This window comes from Fusarium proliferatum (assembly GCF_900067095.1).
Source record: "Fusarium proliferatum ET1 genome assembly, contig: FPRO_scaffold009, whole genome shotgun sequence".
NCBI lineage: Eukaryota > Fungi > Ascomycota > Sordariomycetes > Hypocreales > Nectriaceae > Fusarium > Fusarium proliferatum.
The window spans coordinates 1,628,561-1,654,320 of NW_022194798.1; the positions used below are offsets into that span (position 1 = coordinate 1,628,561).

At 49.4% G+C, this 25,760-nt stretch overlaps 10 protein-coding genes and 2 non-coding genes across 12 annotated transcripts; 5 read left to right on the plus strand and 7 right to left on the minus strand.

The window, feature by feature from the left end:
- Positions 1-395: 395 nt before the first annotated feature.
- On the minus strand, positions 396-1,163 carry FPRO_15179 (uncharacterized protein; the record flags this gene model as incomplete). The annotated part of the gene is made up of 2 exons (XM_031220529.1): positions 396-703; positions 812-1,163. The coding sequence occupies 2 exons, from the start codon at positions 1,161-1,163 to the stop codon at positions 396-398; spliced, it is 660 nt and encodes a 219-aa protein (XP_031086179.1).
- A 487-nt stretch (positions 1,164-1,650) lies between these two features.
- On the minus strand, positions 1,651-3,140 carry FPRO_15178 (uncharacterized protein; the record flags this gene model as incomplete). The annotated part of the gene is made up of 3 exons (XM_031220530.1): positions 1,651-2,211; positions 2,260-2,630; positions 2,675-3,140. The coding sequence occupies 3 exons, from the start codon at positions 3,138-3,140 to the stop codon at positions 1,651-1,653; spliced, it is 1,398 nt and encodes a 465-aa protein (XP_031086180.1).
- Positions 3,141-3,441: 301 nt separating this feature from the next.
- FPRO_15177 (uncharacterized protein) lies at positions 3,442-4,734 on the minus strand (the record flags this gene model as incomplete). The annotated part of the gene is made up of 7 exons (XM_031220531.1): positions 3,442-3,648; positions 3,694-3,934; positions 3,982-4,183; positions 4,231-4,316; positions 4,368-4,442; positions 4,490-4,512; positions 4,561-4,734. The coding sequence occupies 7 exons, from the start codon at positions 4,732-4,734 to the stop codon at positions 3,442-3,444; spliced, it is 1,008 nt and encodes a 335-aa protein (XP_031086181.1).
- Positions 4,735-5,011: 277 nt separating this feature from the next.
- On the minus strand, positions 5,012-6,129 carry FPRO_15176 (uncharacterized protein; the record flags this gene model as incomplete). The annotated part of the gene is made up of 2 exons (XM_031220532.1): positions 5,012-5,315; positions 5,363-6,129. 2 exons carry the CDS (start codon positions 6,127-6,129, stop codon positions 5,012-5,014), a joined length of 1,071 nt encoding a protein of 356 aa, XP_031086182.1.
- Positions 6,130-7,949: 1,820 nt separating this feature from the next.
- Positions 7,950-9,799, plus strand: FPRO_15175 (uncharacterized protein; the record flags this gene model as incomplete). Its single annotated transcript, XM_031220533.1, has 4 exons — positions 7,950-8,387; positions 8,436-9,162; positions 9,215-9,310; positions 9,357-9,799. The coding sequence occupies 4 exons, from the start codon at positions 7,950-7,952 to the stop codon at positions 9,797-9,799; spliced, it is 1,704 nt and encodes a 567-aa protein (XP_031086183.1).
- Positions 9,800-10,313: 514 nt separating this feature from the next.
- On the plus strand, positions 10,314-12,053 carry FPRO_15174 (putative catalase isozyme P; the record flags this gene model as incomplete). Its single annotated transcript, XM_031220534.1, has 5 exons — positions 10,314-10,322; positions 10,377-10,546; positions 10,597-11,594; positions 11,646-11,870; positions 11,926-12,053. 5 exons carry the CDS (start codon positions 10,314-10,316, stop codon positions 12,051-12,053), a joined length of 1,530 nt encoding a protein of 509 aa, XP_031086184.1.
- Positions 12,054-12,626: 573 nt separating this feature from the next.
- Positions 12,627-14,717, plus strand: FPRO_15173 (uncharacterized protein; the record flags this gene model as incomplete). The annotated part of the gene is made up of 1 exon (XM_031220535.1): positions 12,627-14,717. One exon carries the CDS (start codon positions 12,627-12,629, stop codon positions 14,715-14,717), a length of 2,091 nt encoding a protein of 696 aa, XP_031086185.1.
- A 3,504-nt stretch (positions 14,718-18,221) lies between these two features.
- On the minus strand, positions 18,222-18,293 carry tRNA. Its single transcript has one exon. It is a non-coding gene; the product is annotated as a tRNA-Gln (tRNA).
- A 376-nt stretch (positions 18,294-18,669) lies between these two features.
- Positions 18,670-18,785, plus strand: rrna22. The gene has a single exon (XR_004093483.1). It is a non-coding gene; the product is annotated as a ribosomal RNA (ribosomal RNA).
- Positions 18,786-19,337: 552 nt separating this feature from the next.
- Positions 19,338-19,976, minus strand: FPRO_15172 (uncharacterized protein; the record flags this gene model as incomplete). Its single annotated transcript, XM_031220537.1, has 2 exons — positions 19,338-19,778; positions 19,827-19,976. 2 exons carry the CDS (start codon positions 19,974-19,976, stop codon positions 19,338-19,340), a joined length of 591 nt encoding a protein of 196 aa, XP_031086186.1.
- Positions 19,977-22,906: 2,930 nt separating this feature from the next.
- On the plus strand, positions 22,907-24,454 carry FPRO_15171 (uncharacterized protein; the record flags this gene model as incomplete). The annotated part of the gene is made up of 4 exons (XM_031220538.1): positions 22,907-23,029; positions 23,080-23,533; positions 23,582-23,973; positions 24,026-24,454. 4 exons carry the CDS (start codon positions 22,907-22,909, stop codon positions 24,452-24,454), a joined length of 1,398 nt encoding a protein of 465 aa, XP_031086187.1.
- A 182-nt stretch (positions 24,455-24,636) lies between these two features.
- FPRO_15170 (uncharacterized protein) lies at positions 24,637-25,626 on the minus strand (the record flags this gene model as incomplete). Its single annotated transcript, XM_031220539.1, has 1 exon — positions 24,637-25,626. One exon carries the CDS (start codon positions 25,624-25,626, stop codon positions 24,637-24,639), a length of 990 nt encoding a protein of 329 aa, XP_031086188.1.
- Positions 25,627-25,760: the final 134 nt, after the last annotated feature.

Sequence of the window (25,760 nt, forward strand, 5' to 3'; positions counted from 1 at the left end):
CACAAAGGTAAAGAACAACAAACACAAATGGGCAGTATCAGAGTTCGAGATAATTTGGATTGTTTCCCAAGGAGTCGATCATCGACATTAAAAGCTGACACTCTACCTCGCTCACGGCCAAGAGCCAAGGCATCATCCTCTTCGAATAAAGTCCCAAACCCCCTCAGAAAACAATGAAAATGCAGGGCGGCAGGCAAAAATCCCATCCCAGACGTGGAGCAATCATGATTTTTATCTGTGTTAAGCAGATATCCACCCGCAGTAGCAGGGCTACAAGCTGAAACAAGAGGCGATTAGCAAAATGAGCTGCGAAACAGGGTTTGAAGTGCTTACATCTTCTTCCGAGAGCAACCAGCAGCGCACCGCCCGTTGTGTCGAGACGCGGTTACCACCGATCAAGCAGCTCCAGCCTCCAAGATCTGCTCATACAGAGCCTCCCCGAGTATTGTCTTGAGTGGCCGGAGCCACTTCCCCTCTCCGTGTTCCTCAACCAAACGTTGAGCCTTGACGATCTCCAAAATCATCATGAGCACAACCTCCGCGTTGTTTTGCACCTTGAGAAAGGCCTCCAACTGGGGGAGCACCTCTCCGCAGAGTTTTCCAACCCCCACGAACCTCTCGATGGGCTCGCCCTTGTTGTCTTTTGCTCTTCCGAGCAGGATCTCGTCCGCCTTGATCAGATCGTTGCGAAACGTACGGACAACTGGGTACATTGATTTGTTAGTGGATCTTTTTCTTCTGTTGTCTTTCCGCCTGTACTCACCATCTTCCTCGGCTCCCACGATCCGAGCCATGATTGGAGGCGCCTAACCTCGCACATCTAACTCAGGTCGAATGAGGATGCTGACATCCTCCTTGGCCTCGTCACTGAGCCTCGATATCTCTTTGAGATCGGTAACGACCTCTTGGAACGCGTCCTCCATCGCATCGAGGACGGGGAAGATACCTGGCTCGGCGTCTCCCTCCTCCACTGTCTCCAGTGTTGCCAGGCATCTTCCCCATGCCTCGTGGGTGAAGTGGCCCCTGTTGCGGAGAAGGTTGACGATGTCCTCAAATTGAGAGGCGGGAAGTTCTAGGTCGGGTCGATCCTCTCTATTGAGAGGACGTTGCGGAGTATAATCCCCACACAGCACGGAATGCAAGATCATTTCAAAAAAAGACATTTCGCGCGCTACTTTGAGAGATCAGACAAGGAACGACAAAAAGTTTGAGGGGGACTTACTTGCGTCCTGAGGAGCGTTCAAGTTGTACGGAGATGGTTTGCTTTGCTTTGAATAAAACCCTTGGTTGTACGTGGGTGAAGGAAGTGGTGAAGGTAGCAAAAAGACGAGAGAGGTGGGATGCAGCACTAACTTTTAGTCTCTGAACATGGTGGGGTATGAATGGCCAGATAAATGGGGCTAAATAGCTGCCAGGCACATCAGTTACTCCTGAATTGTAGCAGTGTAAAAGGTGGGAGCAGCCCATGCACCTGTCAAGGTAAGAGGATGTGCTAAAAATTTATTTCACTTCGTTTTTACTGTTCATTCTATAGCTGAAATGTTCAAGCAAACCCTACAGAAAAACGACCATGACAAGAGCCCCCATGCTTGTGTTCTCGTTCATAGCCTTGTTCTCCCCTTCACTGGCACTGCCTCATCAATTCCACAGTTACAGAGTCAGAAGACCCCCAACCGCTGACAGAAACGCAAACATCCATAGACCACATATCGCCGTAAGACCATACCCTAGTATCTTGGCACCAAGCGAAACGTCTTTGAACATTCCAACCAAGAAGGATGATAATACCAGACATCCAAATGCGCAGAACCCAACGTTGATCATGGACAGTAGCTTTCCTCGAATGTTGTCCCTGTACCCTGAACTTCGAACACTAAGTTCACTGTCCACTTCATTCACAACAGTCATGAGATTCAACAGGATCATGATGATCAAAACGATAGCCGCGAGTAGCATCACCACGCCGAAGAAGTCGTACAACAGGGTCCCGAGATCCTTGAATCTTGTTTGCATACTGAGAAGCCCAGCGGCAAGAGACAGGGGCAGGAAGATTGTGGCCAGGAGTGTGAGTTGCTGAATGCCCTTTGTCTGATTGATATCCCGGGCTAGTTCGAGATATTTGAGGTCGTGATCTAATTGATCTGACAAGCTCTGGACTCTTTCGTTCGCCTCCCGGCAGAGTCCTCGTATTTCCATCTCAATGGCCATGAACTCATTCGTACAAGACGTTGAGTTGACAACATGAGGCGATCATCTTACTACATCGATCAAGGACTCGGTAGTACTGATTAGTTTGCGTGCCATCTCTCTAAGATCTCGATACTCGTAGGACCGCTGGGTGATAGTCTTCAGATTCCATTGCCATAGTTCCGCGAAGCCGGAATCTGTGTTTGAGTCATCTGCGTGCTCTTTCTCGTTAACTTCCAAAGCAGTGAGGGTATCGAAAAGCAGTCTGAGACACGCGTGGTGGAACTGAAGAAGACAGAGTTTCTTCCAGTTATCCTTGGATCGAACTTTAATGTAAGGTGCATCCAATAGCTTTAGTTCTTTGCTTATCTGCATTGCAGAGTGAAAGTCTGGTAGACTATCTCTAAAATCTTTTCCAGAATATGTGTTGCATTCGATCACCACTGCCAGTGTTAACATCCACCCATGAAGTCTGACAAGGACTTACCGCATCTTTCTTGGCCTTCTTCAAATACCTTGATGTATCTCCTGACCTTGATGGGGAGCGTAGTCTCGTATATGATGATATGATACCATGTGTTCGATTTGGCTTGCTCCCATTGCGTAGAAAGCTGCAAAAGCCCCGCGGCAAGAGGAAACGTGTCCCCACAGCCATGAGATCCTTCTTCTATGAGCTCCAGTCGTATGCCATGGTCGCCCTGCGGAGGGTCGTTATCCATCGTCTCGCCTGCGTCATCTTGGGGGTTCTCATCGCCCCGAAAGCATTGCCAACGGGACTCCCCCTCAAGCGCAATATGCCAGCCTCTAAGGAATATGGTCCCGCTGGGGCCGAGGCGAACACTCTCCTTCCATTTCTTCCTTTTAAGGAGTCCTTCTCTTGTTTTGAAGTATCTGCCAAATAACAAAACAGTTAACAAAGAGACGCCACTGTATGCAACAGCAAAAGGCTCCATCGTTTCTAGGGGGTTGTTGGGTTATTTGTCCCAGACAAATTCATGAGTTGAGTGCGGGGCGGGGTTTTGGCATTGCGTGAGGCTGAAAGCTGCCAGGAACTTGAACCAATCGCCTTTCAAGAGACACTTCAATGATCTGACATTTTGACTTGCCCAAAGGTGCTGCAAAAGCTCTACGTGGCATTGAAACGGGGCATAGCTCAAGTTCTCCCGCAGGATCAACCCAAAGCACGCATGGCTATCAACTGGTATCACAAGAGGACTCTTTCCAAGGCTTTTATTGGCAACGATATATCCAATCCTACTGTTCGGCCTTCTGTCCCATCCAAAAGTAATATTTCTCATAAGAATGAATATTGACATTGTTCAAATCCTTTCTTGCATCAGCCAGGAAGATCTCTATTTCTTCAGGTCCCAAGATCTTGCGCAGGGGCTTGGCTGCCATGGCACCAAACATGTCGCTGACAGCGGTCTTCAGGTACAATCCAATGAGGCGAAGCTTCTTGTCCTACCGAGGGTCAGCTTGTCCAGATCAATTGATGGCAGTGCTTACCTTTGCCCATGTTCCGATAGGGACTTTGAGGACCTTGCAGGATACGTTGGTGAAGCCCGCTTTCTCAAGCGGTTCACGCAAGTTCTCGCCCGCGCGGAACTTCATGCCAAAACTGGCTACGGCTTGTTCAGCGGTGTCGAAGAATTTGGCGAGAGGGGCGTCGGGGGCTAGGGAACCATCGTCGCAGTTGGCACGGGCATCGAGTTCTTGGATTTCGATCCAGGCGCCAGGTTTCATGTGGCTGTTGCATGTGAGATAGGGTACGATTGGGGAACCGGGTGGATGTACTCGTGTGCTTGACGAAGAACCTTGACTTCGTCCTTCAGCCAGGGGCTGATGCAGCGCATGTGCACAAAGTCAAAGTCGCCGCCGTGCATCCATTCGTCTTCGATGTCGTCGACGAGAAACTTGAGATTCGGGGGAACCCATGAAGGTTGAATGGGACTGAGGTCGACTCCTACCACGGATGCGCTGGGGTATTTGTCGGCGACTTGGGTGATGAGTCTCGAGGTCTTGCGAAAGAGCGGTCTGACCTACCGTCGATGGCCCAGATACCAGTTCCGGTTGCGAGATCAATAATCTTCTGGGGGTTTTGCACAATGGGCGAGAAGAATAGGTTGCCACTTGAAATGTCAGTGCCTCGGTCGTTGTATGATCCAACGACTCTTCCTTACTTTGTGAGCTCCAACATCATGGCGTGCTTCATGTCGTCGCGGTTCTGCTCCGCATCATCGTTGGGAATAGGATATCTACTCTTGTCAGTCTTGAACCGCACTGCGCATTCCCGGCTTCATACGTTCCATGGCGATATTGATGATACTACCCCAAATCAGCACATTTCTTCCCTCTCCAAACCGTCTAACTCACCCGTCTTCCATTCTCAAAAGCATGCTGATAAATACTCGTGTTCAGACTCGTCGAACTAGACGACAGAGTCGCCGAGTCAAAGTCTGACGTCTCAAACTCATCCTCCTCCTCCGCCCGCTCATGTGCGGCAATAGGCTCAATGGGTTCCTGGGTCATAGTCACTGGTTCTGCCATGATTCAAGAGTTGAAGTTTTAGCGTTGCTACCCGAATGTTCCGCGGCGGGAAGCGCAGTAGTTTCGAGGAAAGGTGGACTCGGGCGATTTTCAAGCCCCGCATCCATCGCGCGGAAAATGGCGCAGGATCCTTGACACTTTTGCACTGCACAGTGGGACACTCAGGCTGATTAAGGAAAGTGATTGCATTTTCATCTCGGGAGCTCATTATCTATCCTCTACTCTAGGTATCAAACATAAGGAACATAGCGTTGCAAAGAAAAATTCCAAATCATCATCATGCATACTGGATAGTGAATTCCATGCTCTGCCCAGGCACGCATCTTGTTCCTGGCGCGACAGCCATCGCCACTGACCAAGTACCGGAAGCGCATCGCTGGAAGGCAGTTCCTGTCTTGATGCAGTTCCAGTAGCCCTCGGGCTTGCAAGCTGTACCGGGGGTGATGACACCGGCGGCGGGTTTGGTCGGCGCAGGCTTGATCGATGTAGTGGTGCTTGTTGTCTTGCGAGCTGTTGACTTGAGGGTCGTCTTGGTCGTCTTCTTAGTGGTTGAAGGAACAGTGATGAAAACACCGCCAGGACTGTGAAACATGTTAGCAAGATCAAGCAAAGAGAGGGAACCACTTACGCTGTAGACTTCAACGGTGGCTTAGTCGTAGTCGGCTTCTTTGTAGTAGTTGTCTTTGTCGGAGAGGGAGAGGCAGAGGGAAGCTGGACTCCTGGTCCAGCTGCGCACTGACCGACCGGCGGTCCAGTGTTGGTCGAAGTGAGGTCGACGTTAGGTCCCGGGTTAGGAAACATGAGGTCGACCATTTCCGTGGTTTTGCATCCATTTCCGACGTTGGCGACAAACATAGCAGGCCGTTTCTTGAGGGCTGTCTTCGCTGTTCCCGTTCCAGCCTTGACCGTGATAGCCGCGCAGTTCATGTACATCTCGCGATTTCCAATCCTGTTAAACCAAGTCCAAGCGAAAATAGCCTCTCCAGCTGGTGTATCAACTGGGAGGGTAAACTGAAAGTTCGAAGTCGGCGCCTTGGGGCAGTTTCCAATCCACGACTGGATAACGACCCAAGTCTTGCCGCGATCAAAAGAGAGTGAGACCTGGCAACTGCCGCCTCCATGGTCTGCACCGCCAGCGATGCTGATACTGTACGACTTCCCAGCCTGCCATGTAGCGGTAGGTGCACCGGCAGCGGTGCCAAAGAGAGAGTTGTATCCCTTGCAGGGAAAGTTGCTTCCGTCGGCGTTGAGTGGCGAGGTCATACTGTAGTCGATGTCCTGTCCGGCGTAAGGGTTGTATTTACTCTTGAAGGGGGGAGGATATGTCATCTCCATGTGGGCTTGGGCTAGACCAGCTAGACCCAGCGCTGTAGCGAAGGCGTTGAAGAGCTTCATGGTGAGAAAGGAGAGTTTGGTGTTTTGAAGGGGTAGGGAAGAAAGGGAAAAGCCAAGAGGCTGTTGTTATGTATGTAGAAGAATGTGTGATGAGAATGAGTCTGCGGGAAAACGGTGAGGCTTTCGATTAGTTTTATACATTTTTGAGGACGTGCAATATTGGTTTTGACGTGCCAAGGTGAGAGGTCAGTCGAGAACTAGGGAGGATTGCGGGTTCGTGTTAGTGCGGCGGGCTAGAACGTGCTCCCTCGGAGTGAAGGGGAGACAAACCAGCCGCAGCGAATTTCCAGCGTGTATCACTGTCGTACATTGAATTGAATCATTCAGTGAGCAGTTTCAGTGGGAGCACAAGTTTCAGAGTGGTTGGGAACTGGTCATATGCTGCGTGATTGAGACACGGTGATGAGCGACTCTGCATCACGGGGATAAAGGGATGAGACTTTTGGATGCCATGAGTTGTTCAGAATGGCTGGAAGTGAAGCTTACACAATCTGAAACTTGGAATTGAATAATGTGTATTATCATGAGGCTCTGACGTTACGTAGTTGGAGCGCTGTTTTGCTGGCGAACACATTGATCCAGATGGCTGGGTGTGAGACATGCGTCAGTGACAATGGCCACCAGGGCTGGGAATACCACGGAATGACAGCAGACCTTTTCTACAGTGTCTCAGAATTGGGGGGGAACATTCACGGTCAATTGAGAGATCGATTGTAGGGTAGCGCATGTGCTGCGCGATCGCGATCAAGCGCATCTAGTCTCGACAGTTGAAGCGATCGCAGAACGGACAGTAATTACCTTTGTTCAATGCAGTGCCGGAGAAAGGGCACCGTTCCTATCAATAATGAATTATACCAAAAACATGAGTTGACATCAATATCCTTAATGGTCTAAAAGTTCTCAACGAAAAGAAAAGTCTTTAGACCAATACTCTGCCGTTAACCGTTGCGCCATCCCATAATTTGTTACTGCATTCCCCCAGCGCCACGCGTTCCAAAAAAGTGTAAGGTCCCGTCCCTGAAAATCGCATTCCGCAAATTCCGGTTTTGGACAAAGATCGGAATTCTGCTGTGGCTGGGCGGCTACGTAGCGTGCTTGACAGGAATGTGAATGGGTATAGAGCGGGCGGGATCTTCACTGGTTTCGGTCTTCGCCACGGAGAGACTCGTCTCGACGGTTGGCATTCTGGTGAGAGACATGTGATTGAGTTCTTTTTATAGATTTTTTGACAAGATTGTTTCGTCTCAGTAAGGTTCGGGGGACGCCGTCAAAGACAGTCTCGGGCGCGGTGCATGGTGTAGTGACTCCAGAAAGCGTTAGATAAACAACAAGTTCGCAAACAAAGACGAAGATCTGCTGCCCCAATTCTTTATCAATCAGTATCAAATGCGATACACATCTCTTGCTACAAGCGTGGTTTCTTCGTCGAGCTCGGGTTCTGCGGAATGTCGGCACGTCGACGACGTCAATGACTCTGTAACTGGGGCATATCCCCGAAGCACAAATTTGTCAGCCAGAGTCGATGCATTATAACACTTTGATAAACCGTTACATCGCCCCATCAAGAAGATGCGCGACAGTATTCCCGCCACTAAAAGTTGAATTCAGGTTTCATTGTGGGTATTGATTTGAACTGGTGACGATTTTATCATCGATTCTTGGCGTCACTATGGTCTCCGCCCAGGATTTTCTAGAATGCGACCTACCTACACAATGGTGATCGCATCGAGTTATAACGATGTCGCGCAACCAAGAAAAATCGTCTCGGAATTTCTGCTTCTTTCTCATTGTTAGTTTTTAAAAACCACCGACCATTCAAAATGCAGCCAGATATTCCCTACCGACAATCCCACCAACAGGCTCCAGATGAGTGGAAGCTAGAGCAAGGACTCGAGCCCGCGCGTCTCGGCATCCGCAACCAGAGCAGCATCCAGATCAACACAGAGCCTCATCGTCTCAACCCAAATGACCACGAAGAACTGAAGGGATCTGATATCCCTGAGGACCCGGATCTCGACGTTCAAGATGAGCGGCCCGGTTGGAAAGGCTATGTTGAGTGGGAAGACTACCCAGAGAAGAAAGCCAAGGCTCACCAGCGCTTTTCGCGCTTCACATTTCCTCCTCCGCCTGAGTTCCAGTTAGAGCCTCTTCCAGCAACGAACCCCGTCCTTGAGGGCAAGAGATGGAAGTTGTGGCATAAAGCTATCGGGGGGGTTCTAGATCAGGTTCCCCGAATCAGTTGGGAGACTGTTCTCAAGGTAAATGTTCTGCGCGAACTGATATTAGGCTATGACTAACTGTCGCAGGAAAAACACCCGGAAATGCTTCATCTTCTCGAATTTCCCTATAACGGAGAAGCGCCCAAGAGTCTCCTGACCAAAGACTACATCATGCCAAACGAGCTTCATTTCGTCCGGAATCACGGTGGCATCCCCGACATCGAAGCAAGCTCCTACGACATTCGTCTCGATGGGCTCGTCAACAGCCCCAAGACACTCACCCTGGCAGACTTACAAAATGAATCCCTCTTTCCAAGAGTTAGTAAACTCGTGACCATTCAATGCAGCGGTACTCGGCGCTTCGAGCAAATCGTCGAGTATCCAGGCGAAGGTGACGAAATGATCAACGCCCCTTGGGCAGAGGGCGCTATAGGTACAGCGAAGTGGACAGGCGTCAGTCTGAAGAATGTCATCAAGTACTGCGGCGGTCTGAAAGATGGTGCCAAGCATCTTGAACTCTACGGCGCGGATACGTATTTCAAAGGAGGCCAGTGCATGAACTACGTTGTGTCGGTGCCGTGGTCAAAGGTCAAGGCAAACGAGGTCATGTTGGCTTGGGAGATGAACGACAAGCCATTACCAAAGATCCACGGGTTCCCTTTGCGGGCTGTTGTTTTTGGGTATATCGGGGCGAGGAGTTGTAAGTGGCTTTATCGAATCAAGGCGATTGAGAAACCAAGCCTTGCGCCGGTACAGAGCAGGGAGTATTTGTACTTTCAGCAACAAACTGGAAAGCATAACCAACTGCCCACGAGTAAGTTCTGTCATCTCTCGCTTACCTGAGACGATTGTTAACCATGGAGCAGTGGGCATTCAGATCCAGGAGATGCCTGTCAGCAGTGCCATCATGTCCCCTTGGAACAAAGAAGTTGTCGTCCACGATGGCGAGATTGAGGTCAAAGGTAAGTCCCCCACCACGTCTTCCCAAGAAGTCACTGACTCTTTAAGGTTGGGCATACTCAGGCGGGGGCCGCTGGCCCGAACGCGTAGAAATCTCCTCCGACGGCGGGTACGTATGGTACGCCGTGCCCATCGAGAATCTCTCACCCAAGCATAAATTCGCCTGGCGTACCTTCACCGGAAAAGTCCCCTGCGACCACGAAGGCTGGACCGAACTCGTTGTTCGCTGCTGGGACAATAGTCTGAACACGCAGCCCATGGAAGTTCGACATAGCTGGAATTGGAGCTTGCATGTGACTAGTAGCTGTCATCGGGTCAAGATATACAGTGTAAATGCGAAGAGGGATGCTACGAGGAAGAGACTGGGGGAATTTGATGAGCATGGGCAGGGGTTTATGCCTATTACTAGACCGACGGAGTTTGTGCCCATGAGTTTGGAGGAGTATGAGAAGGAAGTTGCAAATGTTGAGCCGAGAGATGTTGATGACTAGATTATACGATCGATCTAGAATTCAGGTCACTCAAATCTAAGCTTGGCTATGATATGCTAGTCGGGGGGCAAATGGACTAATACTTTCATATTCCATCCACAACAATCGATCTTGATCAACTCGAATGTTTAAACCAGTTATTTTGAGACTGATCACAGATGTTGTGTGCTATTAGTGAGAAGCGAACACTTTACAATCCCTCCCTACCGACCGGGCGAATCGTTCAGCAAGCAGGTAGCCTGTCCAGCCCAACCAGCTCTCGGGCTGCAATGCAACCCAGGGCCACAGCAAGAACGTCCGGTGTTTTAGACGAGTAGGATAAGAATTGCTGGGATGAGTTTTTGGTTGCTCACAATTCAGTCATAGAAGGCTGTCTATGACGCTTTCGACTCGTGTCGCATGCTGATAATAATCACGTCACTATTCGACTGTGGAGCTGGCGTTTCGAATATAAAGACAGCGCCTAGCATTTGAGCGGCCAATTGGCACAGAAATATTTGTCAGTAACACAGAAATGTCAGATGTGAGTATTAGTTGGCTCAAAAGTATATTGACGCCGTGTCGCTGATAATTTCAGTCAAACGAAACCCCGGTTTATACCCTCGCTGAGGGCAAGCCCGTCGAGGACCCAACCTCATCCGTCGTCCTTCGCGGACCAAAAGTTCGAGGTGGCGGTCTCGCATTGTTGGCAGACACGCAATTGATCGAGACACTTGCTCACTTTCCTCGAGAGCGTATTCCTGAGCGGTAAGTCTCCCCGACCCTCCTTGACAGAAAGACTTGACTAACGATATCAGTGTTGTTCACGCCAAAGCGGCTGGAGCATGGGGCTACTTCGAGTGCACCCATGATATCACAGACTGGTGTTCAGCAGCGCCTTTCCGTCGCATCGGCAAACAGACCCAAGTCCTTGCCCGTCTGTCTACCGTCGCTGGTGAGAAGGGATCTTCCGACACCCTCCGTGACATCAGAGGCTTCGCCCTCAAGATGAAGACCGAGGAAGGGAACTGGGATTTTGTCGGGAACGACTTACCCGTCTTCTTTATTCGCGACCCAGCAAAGTTCCCTTCGTTGAACAGATCTCATAAACATCACCCGCAGACTGCTGTTGCTGATGCAAGCATGTTTTGGGACTTTCACAACAACAATCAAGAAGGCGCTCACTGTCTGATGCAACTATTTGGACCACGCGGTGTACCACAGTCTCTCAAGAATGTAAACGGCTTTGGAAACCATACATTCAAATTTGGCAAACCCGAAGATGGATCTTTCAAGTACGTCAAAATCCACTTCAAGCCTGACGATGGCATCAAGAATCTTTCACAAGAGGATGCCATTCGTCTTGCAGGCGAAGAGCCAGATTATCACGTCAAGGATATGTACAACTCTATTGAGAGAGGTGACTATCCGACATGGACCATGTATCTTCAGGTCATGGATCCCAAAGAGGCGGAGACATACAAGTGGAACATCTTCGACATCACTAAAATCTGGCCTCACAAGGACTATCCTCTTATCCCCGTCGGAAAGCTTGTGTTGAACAAGAACCCAGATAACCACTTCCATGATATCGAGCAAGCAGCTTTCTCGCCTTCGACACTCATTCCTGGTATCGCTCCGTCAGCTGATATCATGCTGCATGCGAGAATGTTTAGTTATCCTGATGCTGCACGCTATCGCGTTGGCCCAAACTACCAGCAACTTCCATGCAATCGACCTCTTGACGCCTACTCACCATATCAGAGAGACGGACCGATGCATCTTGATGGAAACTATGGTTCAGACCCTGATTATGGTATGTGATCTTTAGTTGCTTGAGCCTGAAAGGAATAGCTAATATCTCCAGTTCGCTCCTCATTCCGCAAGGTCAAAAGCGGTCCCGCCGACGTCACGCACAGCGAATGGGTTGGCAGAGTCCAAGCCTACTCGTCCGACGTCGAAGACGAAGACTGGGAACAGCCTCGTAATCTGTGGAAGATCTTCAAGGATAATGAGGAAGATGAAGTCTTTCTCAACAACCTGTCTGGTCACGTCAACAAAGCACTTCCCGAAGTCCAGGAGGCAACAGTTCGTAAGTTGCAAGCATATTAAAAATGTTTGGTGGAACTGAGCTAATAGAGTGACAGGTATGTGGGCTAATGTTGATGAAGAGATATCGAAGAGGCTCGGAGAGAAGTTGAAGAATTTGACTGGGGATTTTGACCATTCCAAGGCACCGCCGAGTCAGACTGTGTTGGCGTCGAGGCGTAAGTGATGCGTCTTGAGAAAGACTGCCCAACTACTACAATAATGCCTTGTTGAGGCTATGGCATCGCTTTGTTTCAAAATGAAGCCCTCTCTCACGGAGGCGGAGTTGCTTCTCTGATCTCAGGTCGCACCAAGTGTTGTGAAACGCCATATTCTACGAAGCTGGGCACATTTCTTGGGGAGATCAACTGCGCTGGGGGCTGAAGGCCTTGCTAACCGTTCTGTGTAACCCATACACCCTAAGAATAGATGTAATCACCGCTGCCGAAGCTTGTTACCTACCCACTCAACCGTATGTCCCTGCTGTGTTCCATGAACAGCCATGATTATGTTTCATCACTCTCGTATTCACCTGTATGTCAGATTCAAAAGGGCCGAAGCTGAACCATCTGTTGAGTTGGGTATACAGTCTGCACGTATCAGCCCTAGCTGGCATCCTGGAAGCCACAACGCGTAGCCACTAGCTTGCCAAAATTTCATTTAAAATTTCATTTAGGTCTTGATCATACCCTCACAGCAGCCCATGGCCCATGTAGATCTTTCCTCTTCATCTCTTCGACCAGGCTGAGTTCCGTTCAAAATGGAGAATGATTTCTCCCGTGAACCAGCATCTGACCAGAAAAAAGACCTCAGATCAGCATCAACCTGGTCTCCATCCGAAGGCAGCTCCATTCAGCACTCTCTGTTACTCCACTCTGCGTCTCCTTCGGCCTGGCAGGGCGCAACTACCAGCGAGACTAGTCTTCTGAGTCCCAATCAAGAGCCCGATGAAGCGATCACAGCTGTCAACTCTTACTACTCCTCGACGTGGTCAAATATCCTCAGGAGCAGATGGTTAATGGTCGCATGTCTCGTCTTCGGTATCGCAGCAGCCATTGGCCACGATACGCTCAACAAGCACCTTTCTGGTCAAGAAGCAAGGAACCAAATATGGTGGCTTCGGCTCGGGCAGTCAATCGCCTTTGTCTCAAAAGCAAACTCTGCTATTGCAGTCTCTCTAGCTTACCAACAAATTGCCTGGACGTCTGTCGCTTATCGGAACTTCTCCGTGCATGCAGTTGACTCGCTATTTGGTGCAGCGCATAACGCCATTGAACTCCTCAACACTGAGGCTTGGAAGAAGTCATGGTTCGTCATGCTTCTGGCTCTTTACGCGTGGATATCGCCACTCGTGGTTATCTTCACCTCGGCGACTCTGAGCGTGGACAGCCATGTGAATAGGACATGCCATAATGTCCGGACACTCAACTTCAACCACGAGGCGAAGAAGAAGTGGACTCACTGGAGAAAGGCAGAGGGTTCCGAGATCCTGCAAGGTGGCAGAGTATCATGGTACAACGATACCCTTCCAGATGAGGATGGCTCTGATGTCTTTGACTTTTGGATCAGTCCAAGTGCATACCTTGACGAGATTGCATCCCGAGTTCTGACAGGCGGGCAGGCACTGCAGCGAGACGAAGTCGCCGACGAAATCTGTGGGGAAGGATGGGATTGCTCAACCGTTATACACTTCACTGGACCAGGATATCGGTGTGAGCAACTCGCCAACGGCACCAACTCAACAGTCAAGCAATTCAACGGCAGGGATGCCCCGTTCAACATGAGCAAGATGATCCCTGACGGTTGGAATACTTACAATTGTGTTGCCGACGAGGGAGACTACGCCGAACGCCAGATTGAGCATGAGAAATACTTCAATCGTCCATTGCAGACACTTCCGTTTCCCAAGAATCTTGGCGACTTCAGATCAGAGCCCATCATATGGCTAGGCTACGTCACAGTCGACGACGTACTGGTCAGGCACGCTGAAAATAGCAGCCAAAAAGGATGGAACACAGACTTCACCCCCATTATTTCAGCTTGCGAGCACTGGGAGGTCGATTATACAGTTAATCTGACATACACGCGGGGTTTCCAGTCGTACAACGTTACGCATCGGGATTATCTGCGCAAGGTCATCAATACGACATACGTGGACGACTCAGCTGACGACGGAACGTTGGACAAGACTGTCGCGGAACCGCAAGAGAACTACGTATATCCCAAAGATTGGAGAAACTATCAACGCATTGCAGCGTTTCACTCGCTGGGGCTGAAATTACGACAATTACTGCATGGAGGCTTGTCGCTTCCCGATAACGGAATAGGCAGCGAGATTGTGACATCGAAGTTGGTAGGGCGACATGAGCTTCTGCCTGTCCCTGATTTCGAGAAGCAAATACAAAGGCTGTATGAGAATTTGCTTATTTCGTTGCTGTCGGACGCACAGCTGCTTATGGTGTCATGGGCGGCGAACCCGAATGAACCGTCTGGAACACGGCCTATGGAGAATGGGACTGCGTATCCTTGCATCAGAAGAACTACGGCGGGGTACTTCTTTTATCAGCGACAGATCCTCGTTAGTGTATATGCTGTTTCTTTCGGCATTGTAGGCGTTGGTGTACTGTATGGGATGAAAGCCATGAGGCAAGACGGAGTCGAGGAGTTGAGGGAGGTTACTTTCTCGTCAATTGCAGTCGCAACGAGGAGCGTGAACTTACAATCATGTAAGCGAGATCATAAAATCAGAGCTTGGCTTGTTGAGGACGAGCATGAGGGTCGAGTGTATGAGTTTAGGAATGAGGAAGATACGGAACATAAGAGCAGTACTGGAACCATGGGGGATGTCTAATATTGTGGACTTCGGTAAGCCACAAGCATCGAACTACATTGCTTGAGACCGGGATCTAACAAATGGCGGACGGAAGGACGAACCAGCAGACTGAAGTGAACGTGGCCGTTGATGGCAATGACACATGGTATATATCTATAGCGAGTCTAATTTCTCAATAACTTATTTGCCCGATGCTTAATCTCCTTGCTAAACCTAAAGTTGATCGGACTCTCACTCCCAACAAACACAAAACCATCATACAGCGCACATCCCACCACAGACCCTATCAACGTCGCTGCCCAAGGCCCGTAGAACCACCATCCGCTATGAAACACATTTGACCCACGATATCCAACCGCATACGCAACAACTCTCGGTCCAAAGTCAGAGGCAGGGTTCAGCGCAGATCCAATGTTGTAGCCGAGTGTGAACTTGAGGGTCGTCACCAGGAAGCCGAGTACCAGAGCATGCATGCCAGCGCCGGGTGGGTTGTTCTGATCATCACCTAGTGCAAAGACTGCGATCATCATGATGGCGCTGCCGACGACTTGGTTGAAGAAGGCGGACTGGAGGGAGACCCATTCTCGAGGTGTTGAGAAGAATGTTTTTGACATGCCGTCCATTTCGGGGTCGACGTAGTGGATTGAGTCGGCGTATATTCCATACGCGAGTGCTCCAGCGACGATGCTAGCGATGAATTGGGCAAGGATGTAGATAAAACACTGTCGCCATGGAAAACCACGGAACAATGACAGAGAGATGGAAATGGCTGGGTTCATGTGTGCGCCTGATACACCGCCGCCGAGGTAGATGCCAAACATCCATGCGAAGCCCCATGCCCAACAAGAAGTCTCGTAAGTTCCATAATTCTGTGACTGCTTTGCCGAGAGATTCACGGAAAGAGTACCAGTGAGGCCTAGGAAGATGGCAACAGAAGTAGCAAGGAATTCAGCAAGTGGCTCAGGATGCTTCGCTCGTATCCTAGCCCACCAGTTCCTCATCTCATTCGGATCCGTCTCACCAGCTTCAACCTCTGGCTTTTCTTGCTGGCCCAAAGGTTCGCTGTCAATTTTGTAGTCTGGTTGATTGTTGCTCTGTTGATGAGAAGCAACTCTTGATGCAGGGTCGCGATGTGAAGGTGTTGCTGCGGGCGTTGCTTCACCAGGGACGTAGTCAAATACCGGCTGCCCTGCATCGTTTCGCTTTTCGTTGTGCGCAACTCCATCTGCTGTAGTTCGGCTCTGCTGATTCTGCATGTCGCGCGATGCGATACTGGTTTGGGTGTGCATTCGGTATGGTTGGCCTGAAGTTGTACGCGAGGCGTATCCCGCGGGTGTATCTTCAGAGTCTTCTTTGACAATGGCCATTTCCTCGTCAATCTTTCCATCTGGTCTGATCGGTTTCACCACCTTGCGACGAACACGGTGGGGAAGAGGTTTTCCAAGACTGAATATAGGCTTCTTGCCTGCCTCGCCGAACCAAGGGTTCTCCTCGTAATAGCCCTCTTCGGCAGGGGCATAGGTATGATATTGGGATGCATGTTGTTGTACTGTAGGGCGCGCTGTACTGTGCCCGCTAGACATTCTCGTGAAGCGCCTTGAGCTCATTGGTCGCTTGCTCATTCGCGACATGAAGCTGGATGGTAGTCCATGAAGTCCACGCCGTCTTGAGTGTGTCGACTTTGCATGATCAGGTTGTCCTGTTTCTCGGTCCGAAATGGTGCTGGGGATTCTGCTTGCGACGTTCCCAAGATGAACCTGTCCAGGCGTTGAGGGCGTCGCGGGTTTCGAAAAATAATCATGATTTTGATCTTGGTGCCCAGTCATGGTAAGCGCTCAAACTCAGTAGATTCTTGCTCACTTCCACTGTAAAATCCGGATTCAGAACTTTTATATGATTCAGGTACAAGTGAAGCAACTGTTATAATGATGACGTTTGTCCTCCACTCTAACGTCAACCGGAGGTTTCTCTCCAAGTGTGGACTCTTGAGCCGCACGGTTTCGCCGCTAAAATATCTTTATTGCGGGCCTGTCAACCGCTTAAATTGGGTCGCGATCTCAAGATCGAGGGATGTTGCCCCTTTGAGGGTGTGATATTCCTGAATCTTTCTGTTCTGGGAAGCATGGTTGGCCGAATGAGGTGCTCAATGCTACGTAGTCCTGACTCTTCCTTGGAGGCAAGCATAAACATTCGGATTGTTCCTGTTCAGAATTCCTGAGATAAGTGTATTTGTGGATCATTATATCGCCTTGTTGCGTATTTCTGTTGTATTTTCTCGAATATTCTTGTTTTGTATGCTTGGCTTCCCACCACAAGCTCAAATTATTCTTGGCATCATGTATCATAATAGATACATTAGCTATAGTCTTTTGTTCGATAAGTTATCGGGGTGTCCAATCTTGCAAGCATCGAGATATACACACCTCAGTCCACATCAAGTCTCATACCATGGCGGCAGTCTTGCTGTACCAGCTCAACACGGAAGCGTATGAAGCCGTACAATGTGAGAACTCAGTAGTTGAGAGATGGGAGGTCTTGAATACCGGTAAGAGGCTCTTTGTGCGAGAAGAATTATCAAGTGAAGATGGTTCAAGGGCCTGTATTCTTCGCCTTCACACAAACTTGCACAATGACAATCAAAGAGTACCCGCCACCACTGTAAATCACTTCCCCTATTAGATCTCCTTCATTAATACCATTAGCTGTTGTCAGGGTCATTCCTTGGGAAGTCCTTTTACGTGATTGGGCTTCGAAAAGTAAAGAACATCTGTAATTTCTTGTGTCTTTCATGCGTTGCACCTCATTTCTGAGACAACAAGTCCGGGCTGCAAGCAATTCTCCCGGCTTTCAAGAGCTATTAGAGCTGAAGCAATGAGAGGAGAACTGGCCTGACGTTGCTCTCTCTCCTTGGTGCTTCCTAATAGTGACAGTGTTCTCCATAAACAATGAATGAAGCAAAGCAAACAGCATCTGTTCATTAGAACTCACAGTTTAATCATAAGCAATGGGCAGATGTTCTGCGGTACTGCACCAGAACAGACGAGAGTGTCTTAATTAAGCCTTCTCGGCTCGCGGATAGATGTTCATACTGGGGGTTGGAACACGGTTGATTAAACTCATTGCCTGACGATATCTGCATTCAAACTTTAGCAAAGTTATTGAAGTAATTTGAGCAATTGATGCCGGAAGCTGGAACCCATCTGCATTCCCTGTTCTCTTTCTTCTCGATCCCCTACACTCTAATCTCCTAAGGTATCAGACTCTGGCCACCTCGGTTTTAAGTATCCTTTTAGACAGAATATCTTTGCCAGTACCAGCATCCAGCTGTCCTTCTTCTCTTTAATCATTATGGTCGACCTCGCATTGCTACTCAGGATGGCAATTATACCAAACCATGCCAGGCTCTTACATACTCCAAGTCATAGGCTAAATAAAAAACACTAAGTTCACCTCGTTGGGATATTTCATAAAAGAAAGTAATAAAGAGCCAAAAAGAAGTGTCGCGCAAAGGGGCAAAATGAAAGGTCTCGGAGGGAGTCGAACCCTCGCTGGCGGAATCAGAATCCGCAGTCATAACCGTTAGACCACGAAACCGGTGTTCTAATTGGTGCGGGTGTTAGGCCCAAACTCAACCTCTCAGCGCTTCCAGCACCCCACTGATCTGCCACTAAGCACACCATCTCGCTTGCAACCATCTCGTTTATGCCATTGTGGAAATGCAGACACTAACTCGACTTTTCATGGCATGCTGACCATAGCGGATGTCTTTCCCTACAATCAATCATTTCTTCTTATTCCGGTGTAAAACTTCAGGGCTTACATCACTCTGGGGTGGAGCATCAAACTTACAAGGTTTGTTTTGGCGGCATCGGTTCTGTCACCGAATATGCGGATGTTGAAAATGCGCGATAGCAATGGTAATCTCCTCTGCTCCAGGACTTAGGCTGCAACCACTCAATAACTGTCACATACGACCATAGGTAGTGGAAAATACGGGATCCCGTCTGCTCTCCCATAGTCAAGCCACTAACCGGCGGATTAGTAGTTGGGTCGGTGACGACCAGCGAATCCCCGCTGTTGTATGTTAATTTTTGCCAAATTTCAATCCGCCTTTATATCATTTCGCTCTGGTTCATCCATTGTGAAGTGACATATCCACCCCCCTTTGTTTCTGGCGCATGGCGATGGATGCACTTAGCGTGGTATGATATCAAGGTGGATCAGAGGTTTTTTTTTCTTATATATGTGATAAAGTATTTGTTTTAGTTACGGTCCAGGGGAAGTGGCGGGAGGACTGGAGGTGAGTTGTTGCTTTGGTGTTGGTTGAATCGCGTTGTAGGTTAAGGGTGTAAGATTTGAAAGCAATTTGAGTTTTAATAGAATGTGCCATTTTGCATCCAATTGACAGACAGTCCGAAAACGGAGTGTAGCCTTATTAGTAAATTGCGATTTATAAATACATTAAACGTGGCGGTTTATATGCTCTTGTGTAGCAGTAATGAAGATACTAAGGCATTCGGAAGGGTTTGAAAATACAAAGCCTAAGACTCCCAAACCCATAAGTAATTCCAAGTTGTACTGTAGAAACTTCCCACTGCTGGTTACAAACTAACTCGCCTTCAGATGGTCTCCGTCCGCTCACTCAGGATCATCATCCAACAGCTCCTTCACCCTCCCCAACGCCTCCCTCTGAACTTCCTCAACCGACTGATCAACACTAACAATCAGAACATCCTTCTCATCCTTCGTCGGCCTCTCCAGAACCTCAAATTGGCTATGCACAAGCGCAGGTCCCGCAAAATGCCCCTTCCTCGCAGCAGCACGCTTCGTGAGCACTTCCTCCGGCGCATCAAGATGTAAGAAATGAACACGCAAATCACCGGCCTTGTCGGATCCTTCGCGGAGCATGTCGCGGTATTGGCGCTTGAGTGCTGAGCAGGTAACGACGAGATGTTCTGTTCCTGGACCGATGGGATGGTGCGTGGCGTGTTCATGGAGAGCTTGCAACCAGCCGTACCGGTCCTGGTCTGTGAGGGGTTGGCCGTGGCTCATTTTCTCGATGTTGGTCTTTGGGTGGAACTGTGAGATTGTTAGTGAGTTTATAGAGAAGATGGGGAGGACACAGACATCATCGCCTTCGACGAATTTGAGATTGAGCTTCTCTGCTATGAACTTGGCGACTGATGTCTTGCCGGATGCTGTCGGGCCTGAGACGAAGAGAATCCATCGATGGCCTTTTGGTACAGGCTTTGATTCTGGTTTCTTGAGGTCACTCATTTTGTAGATTTCTGTATAGTTTAGAAGTCTCTGGACTTTAGTCTCCAAGTTGTTGCTGTATTGTCTCGTTGCTCATGAAAAGCAAGCCTGATGTTGAATAGACTTGACGTCATAGTGATCCCCAATTTTGCTAAAGACCGTTGATTCATCACGCGTGACATCGAATTTTCTCGCATTCGATCAGTTTCTATATAAATTCCTACACGACACGCAAACCGCCAACATGACGGTTACATACTCCATGATCGCATTCACAATGCAGGCGTAGGGTAGGACAATCATTCTTAAACATCACTTCACTTCGCCCTCCCTCGTTGATCAACATTGTCATCACGGACCATCAATGGACCCGAATCACTCATTTCCAATCTCCATAATTCTCTCTCCCTTTTCCCAATCTTTGGTATGGGGTCCGAGATACCCGAGAACACACCAATCCACGACCCTGAACAAGCATCGCCATGCACCAAGTTCACAATGTGCATCTCATCAGGCTGACTGCTGAAACGATTTGGGCAAGGCGATAATGTCGCGAAGCATCCTCTGCATTCCTTTCATGCTCATTCCCACCGAAAGTTGGCATGCCCCAGCTGTGCTTGCGCAACAGCTGGTGAAGAAACCAGTCTGGCATGCCTCTGATCGGAAATAACCACTAATAGCAGTGTTTCAGGTCAGATTCTAGAGGATTGATAACAACTGCGCATATCCTTGTCTCTCATGGAGAAGAAAGCAGCGTCGACATTTCTGGTTCGCGGACGTGAGTGGAGAAGAGAAATCGGCCCATTTTGTTAGCATATCTATCAACATGGACGAAAAAACTACCAACAAGAGTCTAGATCCTAGGATTCATTTATCTGATTACCAATGCTTCGAGGGATTTATCACTCCAGATAATAACAAGTGTTGGCCTTTGCGCTGTATACGAATGGACAAGATGGGTAATTGCCTGATTGAGAAAGGCCAAGAGCTGGATCAGCCTTACAGTCTGGGCACGGGATTGGATGGGTAATTTGCTGCTATGACACGGCGTTTATCTCCGTTAACCCGTAGAGTACGGAGTACTGGTCCTTCGTGTTGCTCGGTGTTCAAAGCTTAGCATTCCAAGAGAAATGAGCTCTGCCGATCTTTCTCCAAGCAGAAGTCAGTCTCAATCACGAATATAACCAACAGCCATGTGAGCAACAACAAAGGAGAAACAGTCACTGCTGATCAATTCCACGTGTCTCTTCTCTAGGGTAGCGTCAAGTCACGTCACGTCACGTCCGACATCATCAAACCGCGCCCTTGCATGTAGCGCGCCCTGCCACGACGGCGGGCATTTCCCGAACCAATGACAAAAGCAAAGTTGTTCTAGAAGACCAACTAGCGCTGGTTGAGAAAATTTCTGGAAGGGGGGAGGAAGGAAAAACTCAACATGTGTGGCTGCGGACCCGAGGTTGCAGGCTCGGTAAGACCGACATGATGCGACGGAGAATACGGGACATTTGTTCCCAAGGAGGGAGCAGACTTTTCTGTGTTGGGTAGGTCGTTCGGTCTGGTGAGGCAATAAACCTGGGTTTAAGGGGCGATCATTTTAGTTCACTTCTAACTAATACAAGCTTAACCTGTACGCGGTCTAGCCACATTTTTATTTCTTCTCAGTTTCACGATTCAAGCTTCATCAAGATCCAAGACAGGTAGAGGACTCCGTAGTGATCTGAAGATCTTGGCCGTCACGACGTGTCGCGATGGAGACCAACTCCATATTCCCCATGGGGCGCTGTTTATCATTGACAATCGCCAAGAAAACATGTGGTCAACGTTATTATGTATCAAGTGGTTTCTTTTACGTACAAACACCGTTGGGTCTAGAAGTGCGTGCGTTGAGGCATGGCTCCACTGGTAGGGGGATGGGAAACATGTGGTGATGATGGGCGTTCATAGCTTTTATGGGTTTGCTCAAGGATGGTCAGATAATCATGAACTGAGCTGTACTCGCTGAACAAGGAGGAGAGATAATGCTGTAATTCTTGTTGGTAGCGATACTGATTATCATGATGGTGATGATGCTGATCTCTTCTGCGGCCGTAAGAACTGGACTCAGCGAACGAGTCTCGGGCCGACCGCAGCCTCAAGTGGAGACGGCGTCAAGTGCCGAAATCTGCCTGCACAATCTCCCATGTCAAGCCGAGCCAAGCAAGCAAGCAAGCAGCAGCAGCAGCGGATATGGCGTCAAAAACTTGGAGTAACCTGAGCCTTCTCCGCACCAAGCACTTCACTCTCCTCCTCAAAAACTTGGGGAAAAAGTCGCCTTACACTGCCATCATACCATAACCACGTTTACTCCTCTCTCTGTTACGTACAAGAAATATCCCTTGCCACCCGGGGCCCCGAGATTTCACCCCAGGAACAAACAGTCCTGGTCTTGTCTACGAGATTATGAAGCTTTAGTTGGAGTCGCGAGTTGGAGCGAGAATAGCCGCGAGCTGAATTGGAGAAGCGGAACCGCTAACCTGACTCTGTCTAGTGTGCTTTGACAAAAGGGGAAAAGTGTGGACAAACTCTGCAGAAAAATTTGACGAGGGACGGTATTTCTCGGCTCAGAAACTGTGAAAAAAAGAGTCAATGGTTGACCCGTTCGAGATAAGCTACAAACTCGGCCCGCTCAGCATACTCTGCCCCCATGGGGCCTCGCCCGTGACAAAGGACTCACTCCCCTATCTCTTACGTTATCCACTGGGATCCATAAACGGAGATGCGAGTCAGTTTGGGGTAGAGCAGATCAAATGTTCCAACGAAACTCTTTTACGTAGTTGGGTGGGAGCAGGAATACCCCAGATGAGATGGGGCTCAGATATATAAGCGTGCCCCAGACTCTCCAGTCCTCGGGTTCCCCTTCTCTTTTGTCTATCCATCTTGTGTTCAACTCGTGAAAGGGACGAACTGCAATCATGAGCCATTACGATTCCGAGAATCAGGCCCCTGAGCCTACCAAGCATCACGGTGAAGAAGCCGGCGTCACCAACGATGCTGTCTTTGGAACAATCACCGAAGATGGCCCCAACTACCGAAACGTACGTCACCCGGTGCATGCAACACCAGAAGACACAGCTAATGAGAGCAGGTTGGTTGGCTCGGAACTTCAGTTCTGATGATGAAGTCCCAAATCGGTCTCGGCGTCCTGTCAATCCCTGCCTCCTTCGACGCCCTCGGTCTCATCCCCGGCATCATCTGCATGCTGTGCATCGCCGTCATCACAACGTGGTCAGACTACATCGTCGGACGGTTCAAGCAGCGACATCCTGAGGTCTACGGCATTGATGACGCAGCTGGTCTTGTGTTTGGACGCTTTGGAAAGGAGTTTTACGGTATCTCGTACTCGCTTCTTACGATTTGCATTGCGGGATCTGCTATGCTTGGTATTTCGATCGCTTTGAACAGTTTGAGTATGCATGGTACTTGTACTGCAGTCTTTGTGGCTGTTGCTTGTATTGTTGCGTTTGTTACCGCTTCGATTCGAACCCTTGATAAAGTCAGTTGGCTCGCCTGGGTTGGCCTCGTCACACTCGTCACATCCAGTAAGTCTCATTATCAACTCCTACAGAGACATTTCTAATAAACTATAGTCTTCGTCGTCACCATCGCCGTTGGTGTTCAGGACCGCCCTGACCTTGCCCCCAAGGATGGTGTCTGGAAGTCCGACTACAAGCTCTTCAACACCCCTACCTTCGCTGAGGCCATGTCTGCCATCGCCGCTTTCATCTTTGCCTACTGCGGAACTCCCGTCTTCTTCCCCATCGCTGCTGAGATGCGAGAGCCTAAGCACTACAAGAAGGCTTTGATCCTTTGCCAGAGCGTCGTCACTGTTGTTTACATCGTTGTCGGTATTGTTGTCTACTACTACTGCGGTACCTATGTCGCTTCTCCTGCTCTCGGATCTGCTGGAAAGACCATCAAGAAGGTCAGCTACGGCCTGGCTCTTCCTGGTCTGATTGTCTCTGCTACACTCTACACTCACGTAAGCCAACCCAACTCATCTTGTAATGACGATTGATACTGACATTGTGAAGGTTCCCGCCAAATACGCCTTCGTTCGCCTCCTCCGAGGCTCCAAGCACCTCACCGCCAACAGCTTCACTCACTGGGCTGTCTGGCTCAGCTGCACCTTCGGCATGGCCATCATCGCCTACGTTATCGCCTCCGGCATCCCAGTCTTTGGCGGTCTCGTCTCCCTTGTCGGCGCCCTTCTCGGAACACTGCAGTGCATGCAGCTCTTTGGCTGCCTCTGGCTCTACGACCACTGGGCCGAGGGCAAGGACAAGTCCCAGCGCACCACCAAGTGGACCATGATGGTCGGCTGGTGCATCTTTGTTATCGTTCTCGGTACCTTCCTCATGATTGGTGGTACTTATGGCTCTATCAAGGGTATCATCGACTCTTACAACGTGAGCGGCGGTTCTGCTGCTTGGTCTTGTGCCGACAACTCCAACTCTTCTTAGAGGGCAAAGACATGATAGATGTTTAGATGCAGTTATAGATGTTTTATAGATGTTAAATGCAAGCGTTGATAGAGTTCAGACAATGGCCTACCGAAATTCCGTGAACACATGAACAGTCTTCTCAAGGCTACAGACTGGACAATACCCCTTTACGCTTCGGCCAGTCACAGCTTCTCCTTCAATTAACTCACTCTCCACTCCCCCTTCAAATCTCTGTCAATCCTCTCAAACACCCCTGGCCCTTGCTTCCCCAAACCTGTCCCCACCGCCACAGCATAAGCCCCAACGCTCCTCATCCTTCGATAACCGTCCCCGTCACGGACTCCACCGACCCCGATGATCTTTATATGATTCAGTTCCGGGACTTGGTCGAGCATCTTTCTCAAGGTTGAAACGTTGCCGAGTGCAAGTGGGTGAAGTGGCGGACCGGCCATGCCACCAACACCAGTGCCAGGTAATTGGGGGTCTAGCTTGTCGTTCTCTAGAATAAGGCACGACCCGAGAGTGTTGGTAGCGGTGATGAAACTGAGGGACGATGCAGATGGAAGCAAGGTTTCAATCAGGGTTGCGAACTGTCCGTGGTGGGTATAAGGCGGCGTCTTGATTCCGACGGGTAAAGAGGGATTACTGGGGAGCAGATCAAGATATTTCTTGAGAGCAGCGCCACCATAAGCAGGCGGTGGCGCGCCTGGAATGTTTGGACAGCTTAAGTTGACCTCGATGGCCAGAGGGAAGGGAAGGGTCTTCGAAGCAGCCTCGATACGAGTATAGCTTTGTTGGATGTCTTCAGGCGAGCCCGTGACACTGACGATGAAAGTCTTTCTCATTTCGGGAAGGCGACGAGCGATCTCTGCTAAGAAGCCGAGATACCCATCGAGCGTGATGGGACTGTAGCCCAGGTTGTTCAAGCTCGCCATTGCATCTTCTGTGTGGCCCTTGGGTGGAATCTGGTTGTAAGAAGTGCCTTGATTGGGGGTCAAAGTCCCGGGATTGAAGAAGAGGTATTGGTGCTGCTCATGTTGATGATTGAAGCCCTTGATAAGCGACGTGCGGGTCGTGATAGCGCCTGTCGAAGGGGATGAAGCGATTGCCAGAAGATCGTTGATGTCGGTGGCCCATGGGGTTGCCGAGTTCAGTAAAGGCGGGTTAATCGTCAATTGAGGAGGCGCCATAGTTGCGACTTTGCGACGAGAAGCAATTGAGATATGAAGTTGAAGTTGAAGTTGAAGTTAAGATGAGGGGCTGGAGATTGCAGTTTGGTGATAAGAATCGCATTATGTAATCACGAGACAGGCCTTTCTCAATA